Raw genomic sequence first — 25,626 nt, 5'->3', positions numbered from 1 at the left:
TGTTATGTATAGGTGACGGCGTCATTGAGAGGGACGCGAACATGTAGGCACACAGTGCTAAAAAAAAAAGATATCATTAAAGGCTGCTACTGTGGAAGCACTGCCCAACACCGACGCGAACTATTTCACAAGAGCCAAGCTCTGAGCCGAACTCTTACAATAATTTAGATTGAAGAGGAAGCTTTAGCTCGGGCCCAACTCCGATGCCGCCTATTCAAATCCATGTAATAAGCAGAAGGGCTTTTGAGATAAAACCTGGGCTGAGTCGAATGAAATTCGTTGCATTTGAGAGAGAAAGTGAAATTGTTGCGACTGTTCGAAGTGACACTTTAATTTGGGGCCTGAGCTGTTTTAAAGGAATTACCGAACGTCTGCATGTCTGAAAAAACAACAACATTGAAGCGCGAAATTTACGAATTCGTAACTCTGCACCAAGAACAGATATCACAGTTCTGTAAACTGCATTCGCCAGAGTAGCTTAAGGTAAGGGGACAAATTTAGTATATTAACTTGCAGCTTACGTGAATTTGTCACTAATTTTACAAAAGTATAGCAAAAGTTCACAATTAGTGGTGTACTTAAGAGCCACGCATAATACACAAATTTTGTCCGCTTTTGACGTAATGTTAGATGCAATTCACACAATTGCGACATTTTTCACCGTTAAATAAGAGTTGGAAGCTTCGTATTCTCGTGTTTTAGAAATTTGCAATTTTCAACGTTTTTCATGAAACTAATGGCCTAAATAAAAAATCCGCTTCCAAGTGTCTAGATTTTGCGCTGCTTTTCATGCAACCAATGTAATCAAATTCGGCGGAGTGGCTGCCGATAAAAAACGTTTTTTTTTTTCCTTTTCCGTGCATTTAGATAGGAGTCCCCGAGCTAGAGCTTCATTTTAAGGTGGCTTTATTCAAGAGCCTTAGAATACAGCGGCAAGAGAAAGTACAAAACGTTTGGAACGAACATATTCAATTTTGTCTGAAATATATCGCTGCGATTGCTTAATTAAAATTGAATTCCGGGGTTTTCACCTGCAAAACTACGATAAGGTTATGAGGCACGTCGTGGTGAGGTACACATGAACAATTCGGACCACATCTGGGGTTCTTTAACGTGCACCTTTTGCATTTCGCCTCCACGAAACGCGACCGAGGTCGTACCTGCGACCGACATAACCACCAAGCTATCGCGACGGGTTCCTGCAGTTATTCCCAAGTCACTACTACACACAGAAATACCTGGCGCACCAGGTGTATTGCATATGCCGCGTTCCATCATCTTGCGGAACTTACCATGATCTGCATCTCCTCGTTTGACGACCCAGTCGGGCTCAAGGTGGTGCTGTGAGCCCCGGTGCGGGGCGGTGTCGTAGTTGGTGAGAAAGGGGCGGGCGAGATGCCCGCGGAATTGCCGCCAACCGTTCGCGGACTGTCGAAAGCATTGTTGTTGCCCTGGCCGGTGGTCGCCGGGCTCGGGGGCGCGATCGCAGTGGGGCTCGTCTGGGACAGCGCCCGCTGCTGAAGCGCTTGTGCGAACGAACCGGGCGCGGTACCCGCGGGTGGGGCCGCGGCTCCACCAGGCGCCGCTGCGAATCACGGAAAAGAACCAGGTTCGGCGTCACGCTGAGTCTGTTAAACATGCTGGTAGTGCTCGTGGTTGGGCTATAGTTCGAAATTTGTCTCGGTTAAAGCTTAATATCGCAGAAAACGCAAAGCGCCCTTGCTCTGGTGTCTCGGCAAGCTGCGAAAGAGCTCAAGTTCGGAATCAAGGTCGTCACTAAGTTTGTTTCGCTGTAAGGATAATACAGTAACAGCCATATGCAGTGAACCACTCTAAACCAACAATATTATATACATCTATCACTGACACGCTGGGGTCAGTGACGATGCAAAAACTGTCCTCGACGACCAAGCGTCCTGCTTCCATAAGATTTTAGCTTCATCTGTCCATAGTTTAACCAGCCAGACGTGGGACACTAGTAGGCACCTACCGCAGTGCGTCCTTCCTGACGCTGGCGTTTTGCAGGGGCTTTCGAAAGTCTTCGATGCGATACGGACTACCTGAGAGGTCGCAGTGCAGCATGACTGCACGCTTCATAGCTTCACCAGATGTAACATTGAGCAGAATAATCGCGTAGTCCTTGGGCACGGAAAACGACGGGCTTCCAGGGCCGTTGACAACCGCTGTCGCCGCTCGATCGGAGCCAACCATCCTACGTCCGCACGCGTCGGTGACCGCAAGCAGAATGACTACGCCACGGACGCATGCATCGGCAAGCGGCATAGAACGCCCTTATGACTTTCTTGCGGGCAAGGCAGCGTCTTTGGACACCTCGACAAGTTGAGCCGCTATTTGTAGCGACTGTGCAAGTTCGCAGAGTATTCTATAGACGCGGAAGGGAAAAGCCACAAATTAAGTAAACTTTTACACTCAGTGGTGTGCTTTGGCGTTTTACAGCGGAGCTGTGAAGCATTTCGCAAGTCCGTTTCGTGCCGACAGAAAACTCGGCCCAGTTGTGCTTCGCCGAGGCGCGCAACCTCCTCGCACCACACACGTGCCTAGTCTCGCCGCGGCATGCGTGCGCTTCGGCTTCCCCCTCCCCCGCCGAGGAGAAGCAAGTGTCTGCAAAGCCGTGACATCACTAATATGCTAAACAGCTCTGAGCAGCCTGCGCACCGACAGACCTGTGCGCCTCTCTCCTCTCACCCCTCTTTCAATTCCCTCTCCTCTTGTGCAGCGCAGTTGAGGTGTCCTCATCTGTGAGACAGTTACTGCGCTACACTTTACCCCAATTTTTCCCTCCACAAACAAGAATCTCTATCTCTCTCCTCTCGTGTCTAGAGAACACGCTCGCACAGCTGCAGGAGCACCGAAGAAAGGCAAGACTCCCGAGGCAGAAACCGCCTACAAGGACGCTCGGCGCGCGGCTCAGCGGGACTACGATCGACGACGGAGAGCCGATCCTGCCCATCGCGTGAAGGCTGCCGCCAACAGAAGAGCCGGGGATGTCGAGTTTCGGGCCAGAAACAACGAACGCTGCCGACTAAATGCTCGGCGCCGCCAGGAATCGGTTCCGGGCATGCGCGTCACCGTGAACTTTCAACGCCAAGCCCGCAAATCCATGGAAGGTGCGAACGGCCGCTTCCAGCGCAAAGATCGCAAAACATGGGAAAACCTAGCAACACTTATCATGAACCTACCCAAGACATGTATATCCTCGCAAATCTTAGCAAAAGCCGGAACTAGCTCCACTGGGACCTAGCCTTGCACTACTAGAGCAAGCTACCCACATTTTTTTACAGCCACGCTGGTAGCCCACATTCACAGAGTGGAATGGCTGCGATTTTTTCTCTTTTTGAGATTGAAATCGGTTTTGAGATTTTCGCGGTACTTGTCTTTGTTCCTGAAGAGCAAGCATAGTTGTCTGTACAAATCTCTCCCAAGCGACGCACCCTTGGAAAGCCGGACGTCATGGTTAGGATGCTGCTCACACCATTTTAAACCGGTGGACGTCCGGTGATCAGGCTCGAACATGTACGCACCTCCCGCAGCCAAGCCAGGCGTCGACGCCGGCGTGACGAGCGTTGCCAACGGCGCTGCGAGGCGTCGCCGTTCGGTGTTGCACGAGATGGAACCGAAGGGAAAAGGTCGGCGTTTATAACTTGATAAGTTACCGTCTTTATCGGTCAGACTACAGCGAACACATCGCTGCACAGCAAGAAAAAGTAGTGTTGCGCAGCATGCTAAGGAATGCTCACGCAGGACCCTGGAGGTAGCGTGGGCCTGGCGATTTTGAGTTGACCAGCATGGAGGGGCACAGGCAGAGACGAAAGGCGATCCGCGTAACGAGTAAAATGTTTAATACATCGTTGAGCTGACAGCTGAACAAGCCTCCTCACGCAGAGCGACACAGGAAAAGGAAAGAGCGAACATTGTCCACGCTTCCAGGCACCACTCTGAGCATTGAAGACGGCCCAACGGTTTCTCTAACCGCCTTCGCATCCCTGCCAATCATGACTCCCTAAAATCCATTCCCACTGAAATTAGTCAGACGCAACGCATTCGTTCGCTCCTTCGTAACATGGACCCCGACGAAAACCGCGAGCGACGGAAAGCCAGGGCAGCAGCCCTTCATATACGGTACGGCGATGAACAGAGCGCAATATGGGTAGACGCTGCATGTGATAAGCACGGAGATACCCCTGGAAACATACCTATAGGAAGCAGAAGAAATCGCTATAGCGCTACCCCTCGGCAGCTGCAGTGCTATCTATAGCCTGTGCGTCTCTAAAACTGCACTGCTAAATTATGCTAGCAGCCGAATCCCCCCTGCCACCTTCCACATACTGACCCAGAACTTTCCCTTCTCCCACAGCGCTGAGTTAATCTGGGTGCCCACGCACTCGAGGAACTCCGGCTATGAAGCCATCGATTCATTAGCCAGAGGGTCGAGAAACGGGGCACAGGCGGACCTCATGGGGGATTTTTGGAGGAAGCGTGCGTGTGTACAATCGTGAGCGATACGAGCGGGAACACGCAAACGAGTGGCAAACACCCTCGAAGCCGAGTGAGAGCGATACGCGGATGGCGCTGTGAAAAAACTCCGGGGCCTTCCACTCTGTTTAGGATGACCAGCGAAGGTGTGCATGTGGGCCCCTCAATGGCGAACTGCACCTCCGCCGCAGGTCGGCCCGGCATTGACTATCTTCGGGGTCGGCCCACGTATGGGGAGTGCTTAACGCCAGCTTCACCTCCGCCGTGGGTCGGCCCGGCATTGCACTACCTTCGGGATCGGCCCACGTATGGAGAGTTTTTTGCTTACCACGCAAACAACGTCACGGAAATTTCCCTGGACGGTATACAGCTTCGCTGTAAAAATAGAGGGTAAACGGGGACGCTCTTCCGCTAACTGTTGGCACTCCCACTGCTGCTGCGTTTGTCGAAAACGGCAACTTACGGCATTTCACTGGCCGCCGATAGCTGATAAGAAGGTTACGTGTAGAGTAACTTACAAGTTGTTTCTTGTTCAGTCATACTTTTTCTTTGAGAGCGCAGCTCTTACGCGCCCGCTCCTGCGTTTAGCCTAAGGTATTTCCAAATATACTCGCATAGGACCTGATGTATATCTTCTAGAGCGCATCGTGTCGCGCGTTCTAGACAGATTTCCCAGGGAAGTAGCTCTCGAGTGTCTACGCTTCAAAACAGTGCTGCTATTGGCCACGCTTCGGTGCGCAAAGTTATTAGTAAGCTTCATCAATGTGCGCTGGCGATGCAAAGTTCCGCACTTTGTATAATGAGACGCATGGTGGGAGTGGCAACAGTTATTTGAACAGCGTTCTCCTTTCCACTTCGTTCCCGACGGCTACCACCACGTATCGCCCATAGCTATCAATGCTATCTGACACGCGCTCCTTTGTTCCCACTCACATTGCTCACGATAGTACTAGAAAGAAAATTAGAACGACAGAACGCTGAGCTAGTTGGCAAGGATTCATTATGCAACGAAGAGGTAAGGCGTGCAGACAGGCCACAAGAGTAGAGAAGCGGACAACACCGAACGCCGACTATCACACTGAGACGAAAAAAGAAAGAAGACAAAACTCATCTGTGCAAGCTCTGGAATGGTAGCACCACGTGTCAGTCGGGTACATGTGCCGGTCTACGTGAGAGAACTGTTAAGGCACTTAATCTCTTCTTTATGTAAAGTAATCGAAGGCTGACTCACGCACGCACTACCACCATTATAGATATGCCATGCCTCTACCATAAGACGCGTATCTTCATTCTTATGCTTGTACAATATCGCGCATTCATCTAACTTTGGCGTGCAGTTACAATCTTGGCAATGTAGGGAAAGATCATACATCATGCACCAGATCATGCATGCACAAAATGAGCGTCAGTTTTAATGCGCAGATCCGGCGCCTATTAGAAGCAGGTTATCCTAGTGTAGTAATGACCACTGTGGCTGAACGCCTAAAGAAGTATGTTTCGAGGGGGACGGTCGTGATTACAGAAAGCAGTAATAGCAAAAAAAAAAGAGGAGTGGCTATTCCGTACATTCATTCAGTGTCGAAAAGGCTTAAAAAAGTTGCAAGTAGATATGATGTTAATGTTGCTTTCCCTGCTCCCAATACGCTAGGTAAGATATGCGCTGCCGTGCATAGGAAAAAGGAGCAGGTAAAAGGCAAAAAAAAGTACAGATATTTGTCCAGTGAAGCACAATAAGAACAACAGTTTTACTGACTGTCGTATGGGTGTGGTTTATAAAATTCCCCTTAGCTGTGACCAGTTCAGCGTAGGGCAAACGGGGCGGTGCATTAATCAGAGGCTAATGGAACATAAAAGGTCGTTAACCGGTGGATCGCCTTCTAATCTTTCCCTACATTGCCAAGATTGTAAGGCGTTCTGCGAGCGTCTAGCATCGGGGGAGGAGACCTGGCCAGAATGCGCGCACGAACGCTAACACCCTTTCGACGTTTCGGCAGCCTTGGAGTTTCTGTAACGGTTGCGGGCGGCTCGGCACAACGTTACTAGACTAGCTTCAGTCGTAGAACTCCCCGTCCGCGCGCTTACAGCCGCTGTCGCCACTTCTGTGACAGCCGCCAGATGGCAACGCTGTTCCATCGGGCTCCACTGTAGACGCCTCGTCACAGCCTTGAGCTCGTGCGAAAGGGCAGTTTGCGCGTGTTTCACGCTCGCTGGCGTTCTCCCTTGTCCGAATTACGGATACCACGAGAAAGCGGTATCCACCTATAGCAATAAGATTTACCGCGCCAGTTCGTTAATACTGAAAGCAGGGTAAACTGCACGAAAGGAAGAAACTCATACAGCGAAGCGGAGAAGCTGCGTTTCCAAATGTCGTCTGCTTCTTCCTGTCGTCTTAAGAGGAAGCTTTAGCTCGGGTGTTCCTATCTAAGTACATGTAAAAGGAGAAATCGTTTTTCTAGGCAACCACTGCACCAAATTTGACGGGGTTTGCTGCATTTAAAAAAAAAACTTAAAATCTAGTGACTGTTGGTTTCGAATTTTCGATTTAGGTCGTCGACTTTTTATAAAAATTTGGCAAAAATCGCAAATTTTCAGAAAACGAAACTATCAAGTTTAGAACTCCGTAACTCAGCAAGAAAAAATGATATCGCAATTCTGTGAATTGTACCTGATAGCACATCTAAAGCGCACAAAATTGATATGTTACACATGAACCTCAAAAAATGGGGAAATGTGTAATTACAACTTTTGCAGAACCCTCGTAAACAACGTAACAAATTCACGTAAGATGTAAACTGACAAAACAAATTTGTCCGCTTTGAATGGTCTAATGGATGCCGTTTACAGAATCGCGATATCTGTTCTTGATGCAGAGCTATTAGTTCGTAAACTTCGTGCTTCTATTTTTTTTTTCAAACGTCTGAATTTTTGAAAATCCTTTTAACAAAATTCAAGCCCTAAATCAAAATTCCACTTCCAACAGTCACTATAATTTAACTTTTTCTCTCAAATGCAACAAATTTCATTAAAATGGGTCCAGGGGTTATCTCAGAAAAACGTTTTTGCGTTTTTACATGTATTTGAATAGGCAGCGTCGGAGTTGGGCCCGAGCTAAAGCTTCCTCTTAACGTTTCGCGCAGTTTAGGCTCACGAGCCTGAATATCTGGCCAAAGTGCGTGACTGTAGGATAGATAATCTTCATCCCCACCGAAGCTTCTCACCACGCCAAAGAAGCGCTACAGAAAGAATTAAGTCGGTCTTTATACACACAAGCCACACACACAAAAAAAAAGTCAGATTTTTCATTCCGTGAAGATGCTTAATCAGCGAAGCTGAAACGTGCGGCCCCTGTGTTTATCACTGGGTTAATCCCGAGGGATCATTAAAGTATTTCTCAGTTATGAGGTTACACACACAATCGGCTGCAACGGAGAGAACGACGTCACTGACGGTATGCCCGCAGTCCGCAGTTGTCGCTTGCGTTCGATATCTCGAGTTTGCTCGGCGGCGTGGTTAGCAGCCTTCGCTTGCGATTTGCCGCTTGTGATTCTTCGAAATTAAATTTTTTTCAAAATTTAATTTTTCCGTTACGTAAGACCATGAGTGGCTCATACTCCCTTAAGCAATGGCTCATACCCCCGTAAACGCGGCCTCCCCATTACGACGACAGAAGTGAAATTGTACGCTGGAAAGATGAACGGCCACACAGCCAGCTGTGGAAGATGACGAACGCGGGAGCAGTGGCACGAGCGCGTGCCGTGGATTTCGCAGAGAGTTCCCGGTCGGCACGAATAATCGCTCTGTTTCACGCCGAGCGAAGCGTCGCATTGCTGGGAGCACAGAAAAAGTGGTGCGCCGAACTGTCGACATCGTTTCGATAGCGGCCTATGCAGCCAGGTACGCAGCGCGTCGGCATCGTCTGCTGATACTCTTAAGAAACTCGGCGAAGGCTACCGTTCCACGGATGACATGCTTGCTGAAATTCGCTGTCAACAACGAACCACAGAATACACCAACGCTGCACCGCGTGCTTAGTCCGGCCCGCCCGCGTAGTCGTCTAGTGAGGAAGTGAAGCCGGGCGCGACTGCAGCGCCACGAACGCGCGGGCGGGTGACGGTTCCGCGCAACGGCGCCGAGTTTTAAAACAAGCTAGTCTAGTAACGTTGGCTCGGCATATTGAAAACGTTTGGGTTTTCGCCGTTGCCACGGCGGCGCGACAAATAGTTCGCCACACAGGCCATTCGTAACAGGCATAACGCTGACAACAGCAGCGGAATGCGGAAACCTGCACTGGCTCCGCTGAAGAAGCGGTTGAGCAACTGCAAACAAAACCTGACGTGCACTCTGGACTTCAACAAAACCGACCCAAGTACCGAGTATGCTGCCGGCGACATTCAGGCTTACTGAGCTAGCTATACGTTCACGCCTATACCCTCCACTTGAGCCGGGCATCCAAGAAACATCCTTTGCATGTGTGCTTGTGTACGTAAGCCTAAGCGAAAATTGCTCTCGAACTCTAAAAACCCCTCGGCTCACATTACCCCCTTGCCTTTCATCTATATGCTCAACACCAATTAAGAAATGATTATAACGATCGAGCGTAAGCCAGATGTACGGAACGTGAGGGTGTGTGCCTCGTTTTTGCAGGCGAACGCGCTACGCGTCTGTATCGTCTAAGCCACGTTTAAGCTGCCATGCGCGAACCGTACGAGCGGCTTCAATACTGTGAAAGCCTCTGTTCGTATATCGCAAAAAGGCTTGTCTCTCACCTATTCGTCCACGGCCCCTGGTGCCATAGCGTGGACGATTGTTGGAAGAATCATCACCAGGCATCATGTTGCTGACTCGTACAGCGAACACACAAAAGACTACCGCCAGAACGCGTCGCAACGCAACGTATGCGGGAGGAGGTGTAAAGAGCGGACACTCCGCGGAAACTGGCGACAGGAAGTACGTCACGCTAATGGGCCTCTTCGATTATCAGTCCTTGACAGTCCCGACTGCTTGAGACTGCTGTCCCGTATTCGATTTTCTCGAACAGTTTTGGAAGCTCCGCACACCAGTTCGAGAGCTGCAAAAATCGCTTTCGTTTTTCAAGGACCGGATGTCGCGGACAGTCCGCGGACTCGGAGCAGACGGCAGATGTTTGCTTGCGCATGCGCAAGCAGCTAGCAGACGACGGCTGCCTTTAAAAGATATGCACAGCGTTCGACGCCTTGTTGTGAAAGACGCCGTGTGCTTCTGCGTATTTTGCGCGTTCCAGACGGCAAATAATGTGCACGCAGCTATCGCTTATGTTACATCAATGCGTTGTGTGCCATCATGCGAGCTTTTCACGATCAGTCCAGTTGCTGCAGCTTTAGTCTGTGTTTACAGGAGAGAAGCACAGCGATCAGGCGCACATGCTTGCTTTTCTTGATGTGTTTCGCGAGCTCTGTCATTCTCATTGCTATATGCGTAGTAAACAGGTCGATTTCGCTTTTCAGGTGAGTGCAATTGGTGAGCGAGGAAGCATATCCTATTGTATGTGACTATTTCATGCCGGTAGCTGGAGTGGTATATGATCGGAGCTTTGCCGATTGCTGTTGACATACTCGTATATGCTGATAAGTTCTGTAACTAAATTCGAGTGTTTGCTTTTGGACGTGCAGGATTAGGTGGTGTACACGCGCTCTTCCAAGACACGCATCGCGCCTTTAGTAGACGGTCTCGCGAGCTTTGAGGATATCGGCGAGTGCTTTCTGCGTGAACAGTGACGCGGCACGACCGCGATTTCGCTTGTTTCCCTGTGGCAATTCCGCTTAAATTTCGCAGGCAATGAGCTAACTTAAATACAACGGTTAAGCTGCACGAAGAGCGAGAGCGCAAAGTGAACTGTGCTTTGCGAACGCGTTCTATGAGCTAAGGCTGCGATGCCACTGAGCAAGATAGTAGTGTCGGCGACGTGGCCTCTGAGACTGCACCATTTCGGAGGCCACACAAATGAACTCACTGGGTAGGGATATATATATATATATATATATATATATATTTGCGTGTGTGGTATGCGTTTGCCCTTTAGGCGTGCCGGCATTGCGGAGTGCGGTCGAGTTAGTTTACGCTCCTATGCTGGCTGCCCGCGCGGTGAGGCAGTGGGCTCGGACGCCGCATTTGGTGAACGCTGTGTCTGAAGATACGTCTGATCGACTTTCTCGCGCTTGCGGTGCTGGTGCTGAGTCAGTCATGGCGGATTAAACCTTTCTTGCCCCTTACGACGCTCTACCTTTAAAGAACAACATAACTGATTTTTCCAGGGGTGCAGTAGGGGCCGTAGTAAAGGTCAGACCTACTCTCCTGGTGCAGTATTTTCACTCTTGGCAGGCTTTTCGTACGCTGCTGTCCGCGGCTTTTCAGGAGCATTTTTGAGTGGCCCCTTTCAGTGAAATAAATGCACAGCGCCTTAACAACCGCCGTTGAACGCCACTGCCTGATGTCACTCCATGAGGATTACTGGCTTTGTGTCTCGCCTACGTTAGCTTAGGTTAATGTTAAATTACGTTAGGTTAGGTTAGCGTTAGGATAGCGAGACGTATTCTCATAGCGGTCGCAGGGGCGTCGAGCGTCACCGGCTACCTTTCAGCCATTTGCGTTGAACCGCGGTTGCCTTCTACATTTTCATTATATGCGGGCCGGACTCTACTACGGTCCCTATTGCTCCCACGGAAACATCTGTGATGTTATTTTCAAGGTTCACATGCGCACAGGCGCATGCGCGAGTAAGAGCGGGTGCGAGAGATGAAATGTGGGGGCTTTTGCTCCTTGAATATATGACTCTGCCTAGGCACTACGGAGGAGTTCCTTAGCGCGTCTTGTATGCGTTTGTCCCTAGACGTGCCGGCAGAAGTCGCGGGGCGCGGTAGTGCAGAATTTAGCTTCGCAAGTTGGCGGCTGGACGTAATTATATTTATTCAATCGTGTTTTTTACTAAGTGAAAAGCGTGTCATTGTTTCGCAATACTGGCGGCGCCTCCAGGACCCCAAAGCGGCAACGGGGACACCAAAGCTAGAACCCGGACTGGTGCGTGTGTTGGAGCTCGCTGAGACCTGCGCGTGCCAGGGGTGTATAAGATCGGCTGTCCGCGAAAGCGGTCAGACAATTTTTTATGCGAGCACCCCCTGGCATGCTTCGGCCTCCGCGGCCCCAACCCACGAGCAGCCTTGCTTCCAGCTTTGATCCCCCCGCGACTAAATACCCGTTACCCCTTCTGGAGATCCTGCGCCGCCTGCTTTATTGTAACCTCAGGTGCTCTCCTGAGGCCTCCGTTTGCGGGTACATGTGCCCTTCTGGAGCAGTGCTTGTAAAAAATGCAATCCATCGTTGCGACGAAAAAAGCGACCCGCGACTTATACAACACCAGTCAGAACTTTGCCCATTCAGAGACGTTGATCACCGAATGGGGCGTCCGAGCCCATTGCCTCACCGCGCGAGCAGCCAGCGGCGGAGCGTCAACAAACTCGACCGCACTCCGCAATGCCGGCATGTCTAGGGGACAAACGCATACAACACGCGCTAAGAAACCTCCTCCGTAGTGCCCCGGCAGGCACATATTCAAGGAGCAAAGGCCCCCAAATTTTCTCTGTGGCAGCCGCTCTTACTCGTGCCTGCGCAAAAAGGTCGAGCGCCGCCAGAAACGCCACGCCCCGCTGTACGTATACTAGCAATCGTAAAAATGCGACCGGCCGTCCAGTCAACGCTGGCGCTCTACTGCGAATGTACACTGCAGTGTTCGACGCAGATATGAAAGTTGGCTTTCCTGCAGTGCGTTTTCGGTGCTCATGGACGAATCAGTGAGACATCGAAAGCTTCGCTTTGAAAAGCGAAAGTCAACGCATTCGGCCATCCTGACTGGGTCAAGTCGGGACATTTCGGCCTGTCCTGCTGAATTCGGGATGGTTGGCAACCCTAGCAGCTGCGCCAGCGCTGATACGTCAGTGTAACGTTTTGAATTTCAATGCGTTTTTCTTTTTGTATTCACTGCTGTGGCTAGGTAGAAGTTCTTAAACTTACCGCGCGCCTGTGTGTGTTGCTTTTTTCCCACCGTAGTGCGACCTTTCAGATGATAGATTTAGTGCTGTCCCTGCACTTCTCGTCTCCGTGTTTGGTGCTATATTGACACGTGTTAAGGTACGTCCTCGCTTGCAGAAATAAGCGCGCGCAAGGCGGCGCGATTAAAATCGCGCGCCACGAAAGGCGCGGTCGCGGCAAGAATTCTCTAGAATAACAGCTTGAGGTTGATGGTTTCCCATCCTGGTGTTAACAGCGCAAAACGTAGACGGGACACGCGACGAGAAGACGACGCCGCAAGCGCTGGCGAAATAAGCGCGCCGCCTTGCGCGCGCTTACTTCCGCAAGTGAGGACGTCCTTTAACACGTGTACTTGTTTATATTTCTACGGTGACCACTTGTCACCGGCTAACAAATGCTGAGCGTTATCGCTTGGCCCAGAACGCGCCTGCATGTATCGCAAGTTTCGCGAATGTTATCGATGGTTCTATCCGTTGTTTGTGGCCACCGAATCTTGTGTAATCTCATTGTACGTGCGACTCGAATTGTGTAGTACGTACGTACACCCGGCCACAAAATATTACGGACCATGAAATTTGAGAAAAATCTGAATATCTCCACAACCTCACAACGCAACCTGGTATTTGCATATCGGGCATCGGCTAGAATATGGTTAGAACATTTTCGCATACAGTTCAACTGGCTACTGCTGCAGGCTGCTTAGAAATTGAACGTTTTCTGCGATCCTGTGGTCCGTAAACTTTTGTGGCTGGGTGTACATCCTGGAAGGCACGCGGACACCAGCGATTGCGCTCGAACCTTCGACCAGTCACGTATAAAAGCCGACGTGCTTGACCCACTTATCAGATTTCGACGATCACTGACTGCTGGCCGCTATAATTTTGCTTAAAGTGTCACTTCCTTTTGTGGGCGCAGGTTCACCGAATAAGAAACTTAGCGTCACGATTTTCAGTTTTGCTAATGTTTTTCACCGTCGCTACAACGTGATAATATCGCCAATCGTTTTATCAAAGTAAACACATGAGGGCGTGGCAAATAGCCTCGCAGAAGATGCACACAAAAATGGACATGTATTCTAAAATTAAGGAGATGTATGCATTCATTGCCAGATCCTGACTGGGAGCTTACTACTATCATTGAAAAGAAAGATGTACAATCAGTGAGTTCTACCAGTGCTAACATATGGGGCGGAAACTTGGAGGTTGACAAAGAAGCTCGAGAACAAGTTAAGGATCGCTCAAAGAGCGGTGGAACGAAATATGTTAGGCGTAACGTTAAGAGACAAGAGAGCGGTGTGGATCAGAGAGCAAATAAGGATAGTCGATATTCTAATTGACATTAAGAGGAAGAAATGGAGCTGGGCAAGCCATATAAATCGTAGTTTAGATAACCGGTGGACCATTATGGTTCCAGAATGGGTGCCAAGAGAAGGGAAACGCAGTCGAGGAATTAAGGCAGCGAACTAGATGGGGTGATGAAATTGGGAAATTCGCAGGTGCAACTTGGAATAAGTTGACGTAGGACAGGGGTAATTGGACATCGCTAGGAGACGCCTTCGTACTGCAGGGGGCATAAACATAGGCTGATGACAATACAAGAATGCTAGAATGAAAAACATGTATAGCATACCCGATTAAATCAAGCAGGCTATATAGGCGACTATTCAAGGGCGATACCAATCAATCAATCAGCAGTAGCAAGTGTTGTACGGCGTTGCGGCTAAATGCGAAAACAAAGAGAAGCACCTCGTTCTTTATCGTGCAGATCAGGTGTGGAACGTCTTTTTATCCTGTAATATCTCTTGCGGCATGCCCGCGAACAAAAAACTATTTTATTCGAATAACGTGTGCACTGTATCGCATCTTCCGAAGCGCTCGGAGAGAGCTCTGACGGCATGATCGACCCTGTCACGCAGGCTCTTCAACTTGTCTGCACTCGCATGTAGTATTATATCATGTGTCCCAGATAGCCTTAGCCAAGCTGTTAAGCGAAAAAGAGAAAACATTTAAGAAAACATGGTCTAAGGTACAATTATATACAGGACCTATGCGGTGTTCGGTCGGCAGAAGTCAATATACGACCGAACACCATATGTCTTAAAGCTGTATCTTGCAAAGTGTTTTTTTTAAATAAATATATATTTTTTGTTGAACAACCTAGCTGTTGGTTGTTGAAAGTTATCTGGGGCACCCTAAAGAAAAAAAAAGGAAGTGTGTTGGCCTTTCCTTCTACACAGACGGAACGGCACCACTCTATCCTTTTGATTTTGCGGCGCCGCGCAACAAGTGGCCGACGACGATCAAAGACGATGATCTGACTTGACGTTCCACGATTCCCTACCAACGCGCCGAGCCTTCTGTCGTTCTGAAATACAGTAACGAATAATTAACTCACGCAGACTAGGTGACTATCGTCGCCTACACCGATTCACAGGGCATGACATTAGCTATCACCATGATCATCTTGTCGAGATGCGGCAGCATCCGACTGGTCGAAAGGGCTGCCACGGCGTCTCTGACCCAAAATGGCGCCGTCGCGTAACTTGACAATAGCGAATTTTAGAATAGGGGCCCCGGAGGAATAGCGTCGAAGCCGCTGCGCATGCGCAAGACGCTAACTGCGTTTGGGTTTTACGTCGGCAACGCTACTTCACTGATTAGCGGGAACCCCAGAAGCTGCCCCAAAAGATTTGCGTCAACAAACATGGCGGCACCCATCGAAGCGACGGCTCTGACCTAGCACCAAACTGGGCTCGATTCGTGGTAACGCGTGAAGTTCGCAAGCTAGGAGACGTGACTGCGGTTATCGCTTTCCCTCGGCTAGCTTGTGTTATGAAGATTGATTGAATCGTGCAACTAATTGCTTGCTGCAATAGAATAACCTCTAAGCTATAATTAAACGCGAAAACACGAAATTCAATGTTACTCTTATCATAAAATGGTATATTTTGTTATTATTTCTAATAGCTTTTCTTTGACGTCGTAGTGGCGCTGTCAGCGCAAGACGCTATCCGCAAACGCAAAGCCCTATTCTAAAACTCTTCACTCCTGCGTGCCCCAACGCTAACCCCCGCAAAGCTCGGGGCCCCTATTCTGAAACTCTATATTATGGCGGAATTTGACTCCAGAATGGCGCCCCATGCTGATGCTACGTCATCAGCACCGACGGAGAAATAGACAGGAGCGCCGACTAGCTTGGCGCCTACACTCTTATACTGTGGTTGCATATAAGTACACCACGAAATAAGGGGAACATTTTAAAAAATATATGTCCGATTTGCTTAGGGGAACCAGCATGGAATGAGATTGAGTGTATAAAAAAGCGTGGCCTTCAAGATGAGCAGTCGGATGGGAGGGGGGGGGGGGGGGGGGCTGGGCTGCGATGTGAACATCCCATATGGATTTAACACGTCACGTAATCCTATATAGTCCCATATACAAGAACATTGTGCAGAAACCATCGACGACGATTGCCAATGCAAACGAATAGCACGAATGAATTAACGTTGACTTGACGAGTCCTACCACCGACTATCAACCTCCAACTATCAACCACCGAACAATAACAAAAACGGGAGAAAGAGGCGAAGAAAGCTTTAGGATTACTAGAGGGAAAGATAGGATACTACAGGTTTTCGCGCTCAGTTTAATCCGAACGCCATTGAAAATAATCCAGGTGCCAGCCAATTTCATCTGAGCGCCAGCATTTTTAATCCCAGTGCCAATAATTTAATCCAGGCGCCATCACTTTTAATCCCAGCGCCATCCGAATTAATCCGCTTGCCAAGCCATTTAATCCCTGCGCCATCCATTTTAATCCAAGTGCCACACATTATAATCCCATTGCTAGTCAATTTAATCCTGTTGGCAATTGATTGAGAAACGAATAATTCTTGCAGAAGAGCTCGTAACAGGCGTCATGAATGCCGTATATTCAATGATGTAATCATCATATTGGCGTCAGCACTTTAGGAGCAAAGTTTCCACGCTACTGGTGTCGTCATGGCTGCTTCAGAAACACTTCCATGTGTTATATCGCTCACTCATTTCCTCCTTTTCGAGTCGCATTTCCGAGTGACAAGAGTGACTCACATAAGTGAGGCAGAATAGTGACGGATATTATGCGGCTTGAGTTGCGAACATGACGTGCGATTCCCTTCCCTATCGTCTTGCATATCGATCGACATCGTTCGCAAGGGTGAAAACTTGCTCACCATTACTCAGACACTTGACAAAATCACTAAGCGATTCTCAATATAGCTCACTAAGCTTGTGTCTTGCATACACTCTTATGCTTCCAACATGCATATCAAACCAATTGGTTCTGAGAATGTAACAGCTTATTCTTGAGTGACATGATTAGGTCACTAGTAACCTACTCGACGTCACCGCCGTCACACATATCCTGATCAGGCAACTAACATATCAAAGGAAATCGCTTTCAAAGCTTAAAAACCTGCTCCCTATCATTAACTGAAGTGACGTGATCACTAGTGACTCTCGTGACGTCACCACTCTTTTCACGCATGCGCTATCCTAAACTGCTGGCATGCATATCAAATGAAGTGGCTATAAAGGGTAATAACTGGCTCACTATCACGCAGCCAATGAGGTGATCTCTAGTGACTCACATGATTTCATCATGGTTTTCACCCAACTATGCACTTCGTTTGATAAGCATGCCGGCAGTTTAGGATAGTGCATGCGGGAGAAGAGTGGTGCTTAGTGATTATGCCAAGTGTCTGAGTAATGGTGAGCAAGTTTTTATCCTTGCGAACAATGTCGATAGATATGCAAGGCGATAGGGAAGGAAATCGCATGTCATGATCGCAACACAAGTCGCGTAATATCCGTCCCGATTCTGCCTCACTTATGTGAGTCTCTTGTCACTCGGAAATGCGACTTGAAAAGGACGAAATTAGCGAGTGGTATAACACACGGAAGTGTTTCTGAAGAAACCATAACAACACCGGTAGCGTGGAAACTGTGCTCCTATAGTGCTGACGCCAATATAGTGATCACATCAATGAATATACGGCATTTATGACGCCTGTTACGAGCTCTTCTGCAAGAATTATTCGTTTCTCAATCAATTTCCAACAAGATTAAATTGACTGGCATTGGGATTAAATTGTGTGGCACTTGGATTAAAATGGATGGCGCAGGGATTAAATGACTTGGCAAGCGGATTAATTCGGATGGCGCTGGGACTAAAAGTGATGGCGCCTGGATTAAATTATTGGCACTGGGATTAAAAATGCTGGCGCTCAGATTAAATTGGCTGGCACCTGGATTATTTTCAATGGCGTTTGGATTAAACTCAGCGGGAAAACCTGTAGTGTTTAAGGGGGCTGCGAGTATGACGGTCCCAGCCAGTATGGAAGTACATATACCTGCCTAAACTTCGTCCTTCTGGCTTTAAATGGCTTTGTTGCTTTGGAGATTCATAGTTTTTAACAAACCTTATCGTAATAAATGCAATAATTGGCAATGGTTACACATTTGTGCAGAGACTTATTGCTTCGCAGTGTTTGGAAAACTATGAGTGCTAAACTCCAACAAATAATCTTAATGTAAAAATAGAAACCGTAATAAATAACGTCACGAAAAGGTTCAAAGCACAAACGCAAATACAGGGTGCTTAAATACAATGTGCACCAATATTTTTAGATTGCCTATGGCAGATAGCACAATTCTAACCCTTGATCTAAATTACTCGATGAGGCGGCCATTACTTCTACGAGAAATCAAAATATTCAATTAATAATTTGCACAATTACGCAAATTAACCTTTCAATCAACTACTTCACGCCATATATTAACATCTACGAATTATAGCCGCTGAGTTCGCACGCCTTATCTACTTGAAACGAATTCCCTGGACAGCACCAGTTCCGAGAAATTAATTTTGAAAGTGTTCAACGAAATGCACTGGCGTTCCAGTTCCTATTTGAACAAGCCGCGGTTTTATGAATTCGCAAACGTAACTGGAGCACATTTAGTTGTTTTCAGAATATTGGGAAAACTGCCTATGCGGTTCGTATATGATAGACTCGTAAAATTCTGGAACGCTCGAATCACTAAGTTTCTACAAAGGCTGTAATCAAGCTACGCAATTCATGTTTTTTTGTTACATCGGCCCCCACGTCTATTTCAACGAAATATAGCGTGCTTTGTTTAGTTCACTGAGGAGACGCGGAAAACCGGGTGCGTGGGTCAAATTACGAATAGGGAGTAACTGAGTATTCAGTAGCTATTTCCGAAGCGACTAAATTCACTGAGACAGTTCGAACTTTGCGTACTCATCATCCTAACATAGCCCCATTCTCTACAAGCCCCATTTTTTCTAAATACGAAACTGCTATAGTTTGGTTCTCCCAGAAAAGCGGCGAAACTTGAGCTTTCATAGAACCCCTCTAAACGGGCAAAAAAAGAGAGTTCAACAATTTTCATTTAACCCTTAATTAATCCACATGCTTCAAAATTTGCCTCAATTCATTAATCTCCCTCCCTCCTTTTTTTTCTTCTCTAAGTACTGTTATGAGTGGCGTTAATGAAGTAGAGAAATAATTTGATCGGCCAAGTGTCTTCTGCGTTGTTTTAATTTTACCTGGGCAATTACAAAATTTTCCTGTAAGACAAGGCAAAACGGGGGACATTATTCTCCTGACTAAGGCCTTCGCCTCGTTGGAGCAGCATCCTCGCACATGCGCGCAGGCAGGACTCGGCGAATCGCAGTTATCGCACAAGGATAAAATGTAATTATGGGGTTTTACGTGACGAAACCACTTTCTGATTATGAGGCACGCCGTAGTGGAGGACTCCGGAAATTTCGACCACCTGGGGTTCTTTAACGTGCACCTAAATCTAAGTGCACGGGTGTTTTCGCATTTCGCCCCCACCGAAATGCGGCCGCCGTGGCCGGGATTCGATCCCGCGACTTCGTGCTCAGCAGCCCAACACCATCGCACAAGGATCGACCGCCGCCACCAACACGCTCGCTTCTCTCACGCGTCCCTCGTCCTACTCTGGAAACGCTGTCATCGTGTCGACGGCCTTTCTTAAAGACGTCTATCGCGTGAAAAAAGTCTATCGCGTGAAAAAGAAAAAACAGCTCACACCGTACTTTTCAGAAAAGCCCGCTCAGCGTCTAGACGCCGCTCTGCCCGGCTGGGAGGTCATGTCTTACGAGCCGCTTCCTGAACTTCAGAGGAAAAAGACGATCGGCCGAGCGCTGCTCCTGTCCCGCTTGCGCCATATGGTTTCTATAGTCTGTAAACATTCTTAGTACATAAATCTTCCGTTACATTCCACCCATCTGTCTCCCCGCCACAGTATGAATGGATGACTAACCTCTTGATAGACAAGCTATCGCTTCGGTCTAGGTTGGGGGCCTAAGGAAATTTACGTACGGGAATGGGTAGAAAGGGAGGGACAAACACACCACGACGGTCAGTAAATTGCCTGCGAGAGCATAAGCTCGGCGAATAATGTAGTTTTTTTCAGGGCAGCGTGAAAAAGCATGCGTATAACGTTGTTGGGCACTTCAAGTTGCACTAGTAGTTTCGCCGTAAAAATGCAAAATGTTTTTTTTTTTTTCAGCGAAGCTGTATATCGTCCATTCATCTGTCGGTCGCCTGTACACCGAAAACTATTCCGGCGCAACCGCACGCGCGACAAAAAAGAGAAAGTGAGACGCACGATTAGCCAACACCATCTACATAGCACAAGGCTTCTTTACTCCGACCCATAACGTCACGTTACCTGGCCCGAAATTTCCATTGAGAAGGCTGGCGTAATAAAAACGGTGACGTCAAAATCACCGTTGCTACTCCGTAGCATCCCCATTAGATTTTATGGCAGTTGGGCCAGGTAACATGACGTCATGGATCGGAAGTAATGAAATTAGTTTCAATAATGTTGGCAGTCAGAGAAAGCGCCAAAACTTGTCGCAGTAAAATTCAGGGCAAGGTTCTGACTGGCGTTGTATAAATCGCGGGTTGCTTTTTTCGTCGCGACGATAGACCGGCTTTTTTACAAGCACTGCTATAGGAGGACACATGTAACCGGCAAACGGAGGCCTCAGTAAAGCACCTGGAATTACAGTAAAGCACGTGGCGCAGGATCTCCAGGGCACCCCAAGGGCTAGCGGGGGGATCAAAGCTAGAAGAAGGGTGGCACGTGGGCTGGGGCCGCGGAGGCCGAAGCGTTCAGGGAGGTTTTCGCAGAAAAAAATTGGCTGTCTGGAGTGAAAAGGCCTAGTGCTGTCTAGGTGGTGTTGCATCAGCTGAGCCAGCATTGACGTTTCTCTCAGTCGCAGCCGAGCGCGCATCAGGCAGTTTCTCTCCGGCTCCGAAATGGGTAGGCCCCGCGTCATACGTACTGCCGAGGAGCAGGCGGCTCTCGATCAGCAACGCCGCGAGCAGAACCGGGAACGAATTCGCCTACGCCATGCCGATGCTCGTGCCGGCTCGTGCAGCCGAGCGCGAGCACCAACTGCGTACCGAGGATCCGGCAGCCTACCAAGCCGTCGCTTAATGGACCGTCGGAATTAATCCAGTGATAAATACCGGGGCCGCACGTTTCTGCTTCGCTGGTTAACCATCTCCACGGAGTGCTTGGGCGGGGATTTTTTTTTAGAACTAAAATCAAAGTATTAGTGAAGTAAATTTTACACGGGCGCATCTAAGTCGCATGCTGGCGTGCCTAATGTGGCACTCGGTCCGCCCTTCTCGGAATCTCATGTACTCCATCCCGAAACCAGCATCTTTACCGCTTAGGCTTAGCAATACAATCGGCGGTGAACCACAGACTAAAAATTCAAAAGGCCATAATATTGCCTTTTTCTCGTTTTTTTTTCCGAGATATAGGTACCTGCTTTTCCAGAAGCCATGGCTTGTGTTCCGCGCGCTGCAGATCTTGTACTACGGACGCCATAGACGGGCGACTGCTCACAGGCGCGTGGAGAATCTCGAAGCTGTAGCCGGGTCTTGACGTCTCCCTGCGAATCGAGAAATAAACGAAGAATAAGAACAGAGGGTCTCGAAGCTGTAGCCGGGTCTTGACGCCTGCCTGCGAATTGAGAAATAAACGAAGAATAAGAGCAAGGATGAGAAAAAAGAATGTAGGCCTAGCAGCGAAAAAAAGAACGATCACGAGAACGATCTGAACTGTCCGCCCGATCTGAACGGTTCGACGGCGAGCTGCGGCTTGCGCTGCTCTCTGCCCAGTGCTCCTGAGGAGGACGTTGCCCCGTGGAAGCCTTGCCCGTAGCCCTGCGAAGAGGTTCTTCAGCAGCGGTCCTTACCTTCCGAGGTGGAGCCATGGCTGCTTCCGAAAGGCGGCGAGGCTACGTGGCGCGCGTGGCACGTTCCCTGGCCCGTGGACCGATACGATGAAGTTAACGACGGCGATGATGATTATTTATTGGTATCGCCTTTGAAACGGGTGCGGTGACAAACAGTCAACTAGCCTGCATGATTTAATCAGGTGTGCTATACGTGATTTCTTGATTCTAGCATGTTTTTATGCGTATCCTTAATTTAAAAAACGAAGGTTACGGCGCTAAGCAGACGAGGACGAACAGAGACTAGAACGTGTCTCACTTCGTCCTCGTCTGCTTAGCGCCGCAACTTTTGTTTCCAAGTCCTGAACCAACCAGCTCAGCAACAAGTTTTGTTAAATCCTTAATCTTCTTTTTCTTCCTCAAACATTCTCCGTCTACCTCGTACCGCTACCTAAGCTGCACGGATGGATGTTATGAGCGTGCCCTTTGGAACGGGCAGTGGGTTGTGCCTCCAAGTTCTTGTTATTATATTGCGTAATGTTCTACCTATATTTAAGGAAAAAGAAAAGAAGAAGCGAAGAATCTGCATTACCAAGGTTTCTGCACGCCTATTGGGAACTCTGTTCTTGTACGTCTCCGTTGTATGTCATCGCCCTACTTTTCTTCCACCCAACTTCTAATCGCCTCTTGCTAGCCTATATTGCGGACATGTTTACTTCCCCTGTCTCTCGCTGAACCCAAGGGCTTCAATGAGGCCAGGGGAGCCTGAATTGACCACTGGCAAGATATCTTCCCATTCGAATAAAACGTGCTCCATCGTTTCTCTAATTTCACCGCAGCAAGCACATGCTCCTTCTTCCTTGTTGTACCTCGCTGGACAAGTGCGAGTTCTATAAGGCGTCCTGATCTCGTTTTGGAAAGTAAAGAGCTTCCCTTTGAGTTATCATAAATTGTTTCTTTCCTTATTTTGTTTTTCCTCTTAAGTAGTGACTCATGGCAGGTTTCTTTTCCATTGCCGCCACCCATGAGATTGTCTCTCTCTCTCTGACTTTGCGCTTGACGTTCTTTGTTGCCGTGTTGCTCACCACACCGGTCGCATACTTATGGGTAAGCTTCCTAGTACGTTTCCTCCGCCGTGAATCAATGTTCTTCCTGTACAAATATCTGAACACTCTCCCAGCCCATTCACTTTCTTCCATATTCCTCAGCCGTTCTTCTTAATCAATTTTACTGTGAGCTTCCCTCACTTCAATACTTGTCCAGCCCATATCACCCTGCACGGCTTCATTTGTAGTCTTCCCGTTAGCGCCCAATGCGAAGCGTCCCACTGACCTTTGGATGCCACCGGGTCCTGATTGTACCCCTGATTTCAAGCAAACAATCACATATCCAAATGTACGTACAGGAACCATTACACCTTTCCACATACCCCGGAGCACCTCGCACCTGCCTACATAGCGCCCTATGTTTCGTTAGGGCCGCATTGTTATTGTTTTCTCCTATGTTTCCAAATATCTATTGCCTTCGTTTATCCATATACCAAGGTATTTATATTCTTTTACCCGAAGTACAGTGTATTTCCTGGCCCTTTACTGACTGTCCGTTCCCTGTATGCAACTGTCACCTGGCGTGCCACCTGCAGGGTGTAATATTATGCAGCTGCAATGCAAAGTGCGCACGTACCGATGCTACGCGGCGTGCATCTCACATAGCGTGACAAGTGGCACGATACGATCCCAGTGATGGTGACGATGATGATGATGATGATGATGATAATCTATTGACCTGAATAGAGTGCGCGACTGGCCGCTCGAGGCACTTTGCCTGTATTCCCAGGCTTCTTTCACGCTCGGAGAAACGCTTCTATGTAGCACGTATTAAGCAACAGAAAGCTCTGTCGGGAGTTTTTCATGTTCTACAATTTTCTCATTGACACTTTTCATCCCGCATAATGTTTCAGAAGTTACATAATCAATTAAGACGAATTATGTAATTAGGCGGAATGCAAAATATTATCAGAGTAACTCCAAGCGATGGCAAACAACTTTACCTTGGTTTTGTCCGGATACGCTGCATTTGCATATTTTCAAATCTTGGTGCATGAAAGTTGGGACACCCTGTATACAGCCAGCTACGCTCCCTTATGTTTTCCATCTGGTAAGGAAGACATTCGACAGTTTATTCAAACGGCTGTGCGAGTGCCACATAAGACCATATATAGGCTCCGCGGGAACCAAATGGTAGCCTAGAATGGTATCTTGAGCGCCACAACGTATACCCCGATGCCATGGCTGGTTTTAGAAGAGGCCGTTCGTCTATTGACAACGTCATCGATCTAGTCACGTCTGTACAACAAGAAAAACACCACAAGCGTATACCGGTTGCACTATTCCTCGACGTGAAAAGCGCCTACGACAATGTAACGCATGAAGCCATCCTTGATGCCCTGGAAAATAATGGAATTGGTGGACGCATGTTTCGGTGGATTCGGAGCTATCTATTCAAAAGATCCTTCTTTGTGCACAGTGCAGATGGCCGAACTACTGACCATTACACTTATCGTGGCGTCCCTCAGGGTGGGGTTCTTAGCCCCACTTTGTTCAACCTTGCAATCCTTGGCCTTGCCGACGTTCTACCGCATACAGTGAACCTCTCAATATATGCTGACGACGTATGCATATGGGCCTCGGCAGTTACACGTCTCCAGGTGCGTGCACGGCTCCAAAAAGCAGTGACTCTAACATCATCGTACCTGCGTGCGCAAGGCCTAAGCATTTCGACCGAGAAGTGCGCCTTAGTCGCATTTACCCACAAGCCCATGACCTGGTACCCCATTTCTATTGACCACCAACCAATTTCGTACGCAAAAACTCACCGATTCCTAGGCGTTATTATAGACAGAGACCTTTCATGGAGCCCCCACATCTCATACTTGAAGAAGAGGCTTACTTCTATCTCCCATATACTAAGGTTTCTTGCCGGTAAAACGTGGGGCACATCCGTGGCATCTATGCTTCAACTATACAGGACGCTCTTCCTAGGATACTTGCGATACAGCACACCAGTGCTGTCCAATGCTAACAAAACTAGCATCCATGTCCTACAGAGCATTCAAGGCCAAGCCCTTCGAACATGTCTGGGGCTACCTCGAAATGCTTCAACCGTGGCAACAATTGCCCTCGCGAGAGACAACCTAATAAGGACCTATATAGATATCGACACACTCCGGGCGCATGTTCGCCATGTATCAAGAGTCCCTGACCACCATCTCGCTCACTTGCCTGAGAAAAGACCCAAGGCAGCGTTCTCCAGATCGATTGCGGCTAACCGGCACTCTTTGTCTTTGAAGCACTCACCCGCAACAACAACGCCATCCCCTATGTGGTGCTTGAAGAAGCCTCCTGTGTACCTTACTGTTCCAGGAATAGTGAAGAAAGCTAGCCTGCCCACCGCGGCTCTCAAGCAGACCACATTGGAACTTCTACATTTTTCATATGCTAACCGAATTCATGTTTACACGGATGGTTCCGTGTCCGAAAATTCTACGGGTGCCGTTGTTCTACCATCTCAATCGGTCGTCATCAAGTTCAAAACTTCTCACGTAACGACATCTACCGGTTCTGAACTGGCCGCTCTTCGCGCTGCTGTCGAATACATTGAAAAAGAACCGCCCAACAAATGGGCAATATTTTGTGACTCGAAAGCAGCCCTCCAGAGCTTGCGAAGCTTACGACGTGACAATTATGAACAGCTGGTGTCACAAATCAACGAAACCTGCCATTGCGC

The 25,626-nt window shown here is 48.5% G+C and overlaps 1 protein-coding gene across 2 annotated transcripts in view; it reads right to left on the bottom strand.

The window, feature by feature from the left end:
• Window positions 1–21,959, bottom strand: part of LOC135906052 (protein argonaute-2-like) — a 36,880-nt gene extending 14,921 nt beyond the window's left edge. The window contains exons 1-3 of one of the 2 annotated variants that reach the window (XM_065437204.2): window positions 21,862–21,959; window positions 21,429–21,555; window positions 1,293–1,585 (exon numbers count right to left, since the gene is read on the bottom strand). In XM_065437204.2, coding sequence (XP_065293276.1) covers window positions 1,293–1,585; window positions 21,429–21,555; window positions 21,862–21,879 — 438 coding nt within the window. In that variant the 5' untranslated portion in view covers window positions 21,880–21,959. Of the gene's footprint in view, window positions 1–1,292; window positions 1,586–9,260; window positions 9,536–21,428; window positions 21,556–21,861 lie in introns of those variants that run through there. The other variant, XM_065437211.2, reaches the window with a different exon arrangement.
• Window positions 21,960–25,626: the final 3,667 nt, after the last annotated feature.

Source organism: Dermacentor albipictus, chromosome 1 (assembly GCF_038994185.2).
Source record: "Dermacentor albipictus isolate Rhodes 1998 colony chromosome 1, USDA_Dalb.pri_finalv2, whole genome shotgun sequence".
NCBI classification, from domain to species: Eukaryota; Metazoa; Arthropoda; class Arachnida; order Ixodida; family Ixodidae; genus Dermacentor; species Dermacentor albipictus.
Note: the sequence above shows the minus strand (reverse complement) of the source record. Positions and strands in the feature narration are given on the sequence as shown.